Source organism: Maudiozyma barnettii, assembly GCF_903064755.1.
Source record: "Maudiozyma barnettii strain CLIB 1767 genome assembly, contig: KABA2_01, whole genome shotgun sequence".
Lineage (NCBI taxonomy): Eukaryota > Fungi > Ascomycota > Saccharomycetes > Saccharomycetales > Saccharomycetaceae > Maudiozyma > Maudiozyma barnettii.
In genome coordinates, this window is record NW_024545238.1 from 1,183 (window position 1) to 10,922 (window position 9,740).

Consider the following 9,740-nt stretch of genomic DNA (forward strand, 5'->3'; position numbering starts at 1 on the left):
CTGCGGTTACGGTAGCTCACATATCCAATCTAAGACTTAGAGCTGTTGCTGCAAGTTGTAGCAACGCTGATCAAGGTCCAATGGACATTTTTTTGATTACGACTCTTCGGATAAGAAACTAGTCATAAAACACTAGCTATTAGTGTCTTGAATTCTCTGATATGTGATCTTTTTTCTACTAATAAAAAATCCGTATCATCAAGTAAATGGTGATGTAATAGATTATATATGGGTTAGTAGTATGGTTCAAAGTTCAGTATTCTTACAGAATGTTTTTCCAATTATCTTCAAGGAAATTTCAAACTAAAGTATGCCTAGTTAAATTTACATCGAGTATATGAAAGGCGACCCAATAAATACATTGGTAGTATTCTGAACTCTCAAAATAATCCAAAGGAAGTTAAAAAGGTTGCTAAATTATGGAGTCAAGGTAAATCCTATGACCAATACTCTGGTAGTAAAATTTACTCCAGTTACATTGTATACTATTTATCGAACGCTAATAGGAAAATAATCCTCAACAATGAACTTGTAGGTGATTGGGACTATATTAAATTAAAACAAGTATCAATTTAGAACAAGATTTTAATTAATGGTGAATCATTACTAGGCTCTATCCCATCTTATGATTTTTTGAAGCTACAGCAAGATCAACAAACGTTGAATAAATATTTATATTTAAAAACGTGTAAACAACACAAACACTTTTCAAAAGTCACTAGAATAATAAATAATATATATGCATGTGTGTATAACACTTATAAAGGATACTGGCACATATATTTCGGTTATTGTCGTCTTTATAAACAAAATAATAGGAAAACAATATTGTCAGAACTTCTACTTTTCTAGTCTTTAGGTTCATATTGTGCAGTCTTTTCTTTGGTAACACTATACGAATTCTCGTTAATTATGGTCTTAAGCCATTTTTTAATTTGAGGATAGTTTTTTTCTTCTGCAAACCCACGTTGAAAGGCCATCTTTAAAGGAAACGACATAAGGATATCTGCGGCACTGAATTGGCCTCCTATTAAATAACCTTTATTATTAGAAATTTCATTTTCTAGGTAATCGATCTGATTCTTTACTTCACCTTTAGAGTAGGCACCACTAATTTTATCGAGTACACCACGCACTAAGTACGAAAGGGGAAATGGACCTGGGGATTGACCTGCTAGAGAGTATATGTATTCCATCAGTAAAGGTGGTTGTAATGATCCTTCTACGTAGTGTAAGTAGTATTGAACTTGTTCTGCTTGATCAGGAGCCTTCAAACTTAAGATCCTCTCATTATCATATTTCTCCAAAATGTATTGGAATATATAACCAGATTCAGTAATAATTTTTGTTTTACCACTTTTTCCATCTTTAACTTCGAGGATTGGCGAACGTCCTAAAGGATGTATTTTCTTCAACATTTCAGGAGCACGGTTATTTTCCCTAACATATGGAATGACTTCGTATTCCACATTCAGATGTTCCAGTAACCATATAACTCTAAACGATCTTGATTTATTCAAATAATGTACTCTGATATTGGACATGATAGTTATATTTGGTTTAGTTTGCCATATACTATATCTATAATTCGTATTGTGTTGGTCTTGATGAGGATGAATGTATTATTCTACAACCTTTATATATTTAGATAGCCATCATCCACCCCCCCACCTCTCGGTCTTTCTTGGGTAGGGGTGGTTAAAAGATGGTTTTGCACCCGGTTTTGTTGCATTATCCAAAACGGAAAAAAGAGAAAACATGTTTCCATTTTGAAACGATGTTTTTTTTTTAGGGTAATATTAGTGATATTCTAGACTATCCACATAGAAACATTCTAGATGAGTTTAAAATAAGACGAAGAATATCGTTACATGGAGTAAAAAGATTATAATGACATTTATAATGGGGTGTTTAATAAAAAAAGCTACAAGAAAGACAGAGCATTACGTATTAGAAAGATCGAGTTAGATATATAGGCTACAGGATGAAATATTTTATACGAGCTTGTTCTCCTCACCTAATGATAATTGAGAATGATGACAGTGAGATATAATGTTTTTCTAGTAGAAGAAACTACCTTTATTTATAAGTTTCAACCAAACCATCCATAAAGTTTGTACTAAATCTGTCAAATTTTGACTTAGAGTTGGTCATGAAATTTTGAATTCATAATTTATTAGAACCTGAATCCTAGAGACATATTCAGAGTTTATTCATTATAAATTATAATTTTTCTGAAAGAAAGAAAGTTCTTGCATAGTGTTATGTATTAAGGTCCTACATTAAATAAGAAATTAATATATACTAAAAGATATACTATTAACAATACACTTTTACAGAACATTGTGAAGTCCCTGAAGTTAGAGGAATCAATTCAACTATGAACTCGTGTAGTTTTATAGAAGATAAAATTATACTGGACGAACTTGAATAGTACCCATCACCAATATTACCAAATGTGCACTATCTAGAAAAAATAATAATAGATATTTAATGTTTGTGTTCTATTGATAGAGGAGTTTAGGAATATATTAACTGTAACTTAAACGAAATCGGTTAAACTAAGTGAAGCAGAATATTTCGCAACAAAATTTTCAGTCTTAACTTGGGTTTTAGTTAAGGTGGTTGTGTCAGTTATAGTAGTTGTTTCAGTTGTGAAGTCAGTTTGAGTCTTGGTTAATGTTACTGTTTCAGTTAAATCCTCGGCAGCACTAGCAGACAGGGTTTCAGTCTCAGTAACTGTTTCGGCCTCACCCGTGACTGTTTCAGTTACGGTAATTGGTTCTTCATTTACGGTGATTGTTTCTGTTTCGGTCGAAGTTTGGGCATTTTCAGTAATAGTCTCAGTAGTTGTTTGGAAATCGGTTACAAATGTAGTGATGATATTCTCATTACCTGGAACAGTTTCAGTTTCAGTGACTGAGTCAGTAACTGTTTCAGTCTCGGTATTAGCATCTAAAGTAATAGTCTCAGTGGTAGTGGTTGGTTCACCTGGTTCATCGATGGTTAATGTAGTAGTAATAATGGACGTGACATCTGATAAAGTAATTGTTTGAGTATCAAGAGTTAGGATATCAGTAAGAGTAGTAGCATCGGTAATAGTTGTGTAACCATTTACTGTTTCGGTGATGGTTACAGTATCTAATAGAAGTTCACCGATACCACTAGGTAGACTGAGAGGATTTACTCTTTGATCATATTGACAAAGAATAACTTTACCCGTCCCAGGACATGTTTTTTTACAACATCCGATTTTTGTAACCGGTTTCCAAATCATTTGTAAGAAATTTGAGTTGTCTTGAGTAACAGCTGGATTATCATAATTGTAATGGAAAAATTCCGAATACCATTCATCAATCGCGGCTTCGATTTCAAAACCGATACTAACAGTACTACCAAAAGCTTTATGAGCAATCACATTGGGATTGGCACAATCCAATTCTTTCATAATGCTCTCACATTTGTCCGATATGGTACTGGTATACGACACTGGTAATGTATGATTATGACGAGCTCTCTTGGCATTCATCGCTTGGGTTAACAAAATAGCCTCGGGGCCTGCGATACCATATTTTTCAGCTGCCTCCACTCCATTGATTGAGATAATATTGATAGCAGCAGCAACAGCAGCAACAGTAGAAAATTTCATATTTATTTCGTTATGTATTGGAAGGTATATGCTTTTTAATATTGATGGTATTTTGATATCTAAATTGAAAAGGTTGAAAATAAAATATTGGGAAATAATTTTTATTGAATATCTTTTTTAGAAAGTTGTTGGTCTTTTATATTATTAATTTTTTGCAGAAGGTAATACTTAACAACCTTTTAAGTTCAATTATTTGCACAAAACTGTAGATATACATTGACCATCTTTCTTAATAATTTTTTTAAAAATAAGATCATCATTGATTAGTATTTCTTAATGTTAGGGAAGGAAATAGCTAACCATCATATCTGAAAAGAAGGAATAAATAATGGAACCTATAGATAGATTTCATATATAGCTTGTAGAATAGTATAAGTGGGTTGGATATTCTCTTTGTAATTTAATTGGTATTGTTTCATTAAGATAATTTTTAATCATTGTTCTTCTATTATTCGAGTTCAAAATATTAAAAAGCATTATCTTATATGTATATAGTTTTACGTAACCAACGCTTACTATGGTGCGGCGCTTACACACCTGATAATTTTTTTAAAAATGCTACGCAGGTTTAGTGGAACAATGACAGTTGATATGTTTATATAGAATTTTACATTTTCAGAGCAATATGTCTTGATATATGCGCTGAAAAAGTTAAACAAATTTAAGACACAATACAAAATTTGTAGGTGAGGAGGAGTATATTGTTCTTTGCATAAAAATGTTAGAGATGAGAGGAGCTAAACACAAAAACGTATACTTTACCTACACTAAAGTACCTAATACAATATAAACCTATATATTTATGGGTATCATAATTTGCATTGTTCTGTTTGAATTATACCTTATATAATCAGTCAGCGATTACTTGTTTTGTGATATTACTACCCCTCATTTATTGCCATTAATTATTTTTTATGGTCGATATATTCATGATAGAGATGTTAAACCTAATATACAATATAGCCCCACAATAAATATTTAGTATAGGAGTTCTTCTGAGTACAATCTTTTAGTAAAAGATATATTAAATATTCGTTGGCACTTATATTGGTGAGTTACTTAATGTTTTTGATATTACCCACCATTTGCCTTTTCAAGAATTAAATTTAAACTTTCCTTGTCTCTTACATTTTCCCAAGTAGTCCTTCATTGGTACTTTCATTTTATCGGAATTTGGAAAGGTAAAACTAGCTATTATGTAGGCATTCTTTATATTACTTTTTATATATTAATTGGTATAACTTCGATAGTAGATTCATAATATTGTATTTAGAATATTAATATACAAAGTTGCGTCGTTTGATTTGGTTTTTGGGAATGTTTTTCGTGAACTAATTCTAGTCTTCTATATATTTATTAGTAGATATAAAACCTAGTGAACTGTTACTTCTTTATTAATCTATTTTTATAGATATATCTCACTTTATGCAGCCATTCAATTCAAACTTTACTGAATTGAAAGACAATCTTATTTTTGTTGTGAGACTCAACAATTGATAAGCAGAGAAGCCAAAGATGATATTGTTGTAGCTTTAAGGAATGTGGGTTATATTACAGATTATGAACATTACTAGTACGTATTTTAAAACTTCTGGTGGCATGATATACTAATTTAAAAGGTATTATTTACTAGAAGTAAAACTTTTTCTTCCAACAATACATTTTCAATGGTGTCTTACACCAGTGCTCACCTTTTTAATGACTATTCCATTAATAAGGATGGTTTCCCATGAATATATATATATTGATTATTTAATAATATTATTTTTAAAAGTGTAGGAGGAACATGAGTTATCTGAAGAATGAATATTAGTTTTTCATGTTACTGTTTGTTTTGTTTTTCATTAGTAATTAATTCAGATGATTCTATCGTAGATGACAAGATAATATTATCGCTGAATAATAGGAATGTTGAGGTATCGTCTAAACTAAAACTTGTTTCTGTCTAATTAACAGAAGATATGTTACCATCAGATGGCAGATAATGTGAGGTAAAACTAGGAGCTTTGCCAGATTTGGAAATTGTTGTTTGCAAAATTGTCCTTGAAGTCCATACAGTTCCACTTGAGTCTGTAGTACAACAATATTCAGAAGATTTATTCGAAATTTCTTCTGATTCACTTAGTAATTAAGAACTATCTTGACGTTTCAATGGATTAGATATTGAAGAAGCATATGTATCACTTGAACTGGTTGATTTATACTATAGTCCCTCACTATATGCACCATATTAATCGTTTAAATATAGTAAATTAGAGGTATTAATGGAAGTCATATCGATGGAAGTAATAAATTGTCAGTATTGAGGGAGGATATGGCAGTAGAAACATATGTTATAGTGAAGAAAATGGACGATCTATATATGCATCATATGTTGATACTTATGTAATAGTATTGGTCGTTATACTGGTCTCCGTTGTGGATAATATATGAGAAATTGGTGAAGCATAATCTAACTTTGATAATAGAGTATCATATGGATCTGATATTGATGTTACTTTACTTCAAAATAATGAATTATCACTTGAAAATGTAATAGTAGAGGTACTACTGTTCGTATCCTCACAAGGCAATAGTAGATACTCAGTAATGATAGTGTATCAGTATAATATTTAACTTCCTCTATCAAAGAAAATGAATGATCACTGGGTGAGGTTAATCGTTTACTTGATGATATCGTGGGAGTGCTAGATTATTATAATATTTCACTGAATAATGTCGAATATTAGTCGATTATATCAGATTAAATGGTGGGGGCATATATACCTCTGACGAAGATGATTCAGTATTCTTAGTTGAACCTCTCCAATTATATTATCAGAGAAGGTTAGTGTCTCGCTGGGCGACAATTGTTCCTAGGAAGGAGACATGCATATAGATGATAAATCAATTAAGGTCAACACTGATTCTGATAAAGAAGAGATAGAAGAACTTATAATTGGTGTTATTGGAGCCAAAGTTCGAAACAAATATATAGTTTCGACTGTCAATCCCTCATATATATCAGTATGTGTAGCCACAATGGTAGTGTGTGTTTATTTGAATGTACCAGTTTAGTGGGTAAAAGTAATTGGTTTCCTTGCAAAGCCATGGTACAATACAGATATAATGTTTAAATGTAGGATGGGAGCGAAGTATGTTTAACACATATTGGGTCTGTGACAATTACATCAAAATTAACATCACCATATCAGTGATAAGACACCATAGTGAATGTATAAAGGAAATACTTGTAAAACTATTGAGCATCAGAGTGTCCATCTTCTGAGGAAACGTCCACGTTTCGCATAATTTGTAATGTATTGTCTTGGTTGCCATCGGTATTGCCAGTATAATAATATGGATTATCAAGAATTAATAACCGGCAGTGGAACAAATTTTTATCATAATGTTGAAGCCATAGTACCATGACTCTGGTACCACAAGAATAGTGAAGATAGTCGTTGTAAAACATTTATCATTTACAGTAGTATATTCAACTACACCAGTGTTGATTGTAGTACTGAGATTCCCTTAATATTGGATATACTTAAAGTAATGATCATCTGAAGGGATTTCAATTATACCTAATAATGGGTATTAATCGTTATCAGAAAACTCTCCACATAATTGTAATTACCGAAAATTGACTATTGAGCTATCAGATGTTGTAAGGCGATCGGCCAGGATTAGTTTAAAAAGTGTAGTTAATAATGTAAAATAAAGTAATAAAAACATTCCCGTTGATCTGTTGACTTATTTTATGCTTGTTTTATGATTGGATAAATCATATATAACATAAAAGAGTTCCTATCGTGCTCATATTCTGTATTCGTATGTGTATATGTGTGTAAAATTGTTCCATCAACTTGATTATATTCTGAGGAGAAAATATTTAGTTGGTATTACTCCGTTACTTCATTATTAAGTTAGATTAATAAAAAGCTCTAGTTGGGTTGATGAATAGGATAGTAAACTTTTTCCATAGGAATAATTAAAAATATATAGATATATCCGTAACTTTCCTCTTACTTCTCGTATTAGCTATTTAGGGAGGGTTAATAATTTTACTATGGCTACTTAGCGTGGAAACATAAGAGATACCGTTTTAACCTATATCTTTTTATGTTAAACTTTCTATGAATATTCTTTTAAGACTGATATTTTGGGTATTAAACACATAGAGTATTATTGAAATTAAAAAAAGCTCGATTGTTTAATCTTATAACAAATCTTCATCATTATTAGAGCATAGGATTTTCTTGTAGAGAAGTAGTTATTGGCCCTTAACCGTTTCAAGGATTTTTATTTATTAGTTAATTACTATGTACACCCAAGTATGTCTGCTCAAAACTCTACGTAAATCGACAAAATAATGAAATTTTTCGGTATCTGGTATAATTGAAAGCACAAAGACGGTAACGAATAAAGTGAGTTAAATGAATGACATTGATCAAAATGAAAATGTATTATAATATCCTTAAATAAACGAGAGCTTCACAGGAATATATACATAGAGTTTAAATATTAACATATAGTTTACAATAGAGAATACTGTTTTAGTGTAGCTTTTATAATGTAGAGTTTGGCTGAACTGTATGAACTATCTCAGTATAGATATGGAACAATTCTCGATGTATATAAGTAAAATAATGTCCACTATAGATGAATGAGTTAATACTAGTTTTTTTTCAATTAGGTTTGGAGGTAAATAAAATAAACCCTTCGTAAAAATTTAGTTCTAGACTGAAAAATGAAGCCATTGAATGGGACTTATAGACATATGTATTGAATAATCTTTAGTAATAGATATATATTTTTTGTAGACTGAAAATTGATATGAAAACAATTCTGCATATTAAATTTATAAAAGTTTATTGTGTGGAGGAAAAAAAAATGGGGACCAATCTCAATATAATAATAAAAATTCTTTATTTAAAAATTATTGATCTTCGAATGATATGAATTCCGAGAAAAAGTTTAAAATGAAGTGATTGTACGTATTAACCAGTATTACACAATAGTACCTAAAATGGCAAAAACTCATTTCTCTAAGAAGAAGAACTTTCCTTTAAAAGAGGGGGCCGCCCGTCGTGAAGAGAACAATACAAATAAGTCGACTTTTGAGTTAATACTCTGAATTGCACCCCTCTCTCAAATAAATTAATATTTGAATGATTAGGAAATGCAAGTGAGACTGGACTTACTCTATGTGTTGAAATTACAAATTACATATTAACCAAAAGATACATCCACGTGTTTTACTAGAACTCAAGTATTAAGATTATCTTGTTTATTGGAGTATACTCCAATATTTTCAACTATATCTCTACAAGAAAATATTTTAAGGGATCTCAACGAATAGAGAGGCTGATCAGGTAATTCGATTTACAACTTCAGCCCTAGTCACTTAATCTTTTGAACCAAAAATTGCCTTTTCTTTGTTTCTTTTGTAGCATTTTTTTTTTCATTTAATTAGAATTTGTGATATACGATGCAGATCTTTTTTTCTGGACTCTTAAAGTCTCGCACGAAGTATGCTTCCGCTTTATCATTTGGTGGGGACTTAAAAATGATGATCGTCGCCCATTCGAGGTATCTTGGGGGCTCCACCATAGAAACACCTGGACAGCAATGGGAAGTCGTCTAGCAGATATGGAAAGCAGAGAACTCTAAGTATACGAGTTTACGTTTTCGATACAGCTTTGGTAATACCTTACTAAAGTGTCCGAATAAGAGGGAATTTCCACGGAACCCCCTTTCCATGGATTGATTCATGAAGTACCTCAAGTTCAGTTCCTTTTTTGTTATATGTCGATGTGCATTTCACATTGTTTTAACAATAATATCTATGACTTTTAATATTCAAATCTACATAGCCTTTCTGTCGCAATGAATTATGTGTTTTTTGTTGAAGTCCATGTATTTCGAACAAATTATGTCTAAAAAGGTCTCTAAATGTTGAGGATGGACGATTTGAGGGGAAGTTATGCTTCCCCACTCTGTATCTAAACGTTGAACACCCAAGAACTATTTTTTTTTATTCCGCAGAAGATAGTCCATTAAAGTACGAAAATATTCTTAAATGTATGTAAGACTTGCAGATCTTACG

At 31.3% G+C, this 9,740-nt stretch overlaps 2 protein-coding genes across 2 annotated transcripts; both read right to left on the bottom strand.

The window, feature by feature from the left end:
- Positions 1–848: 848 nt before the first annotated feature.
- GTT1 (bifunctional glutathione transferase/peroxidase) lies at positions 849–1,544 on the bottom strand (the record flags this gene model as incomplete). The annotated part of the gene is made up of 1 exon (XM_041547950.1): positions 849–1,544. One exon carries the CDS (start codon positions 1,542–1,544, stop codon positions 849–851), a length of 696 nt encoding a protein of 231 aa, XP_041403884.1.
- Positions 1,545–2,542: 998 nt separating this feature from the next.
- Positions 2,543–3,649, bottom strand: KABA2_01S00132 (uncharacterized protein; the record flags this gene model as incomplete). Its single annotated transcript, XM_041547951.1, has 1 exon — positions 2,543–3,649. The coding sequence occupies one exon, from the start codon at positions 3,647–3,649 to the stop codon at positions 2,543–2,545; it is 1,107 nt and encodes a 368-aa protein (XP_041403885.1).
- Between the last annotated feature and the right edge of the window lie 6,091 nt (positions 3,650–9,740).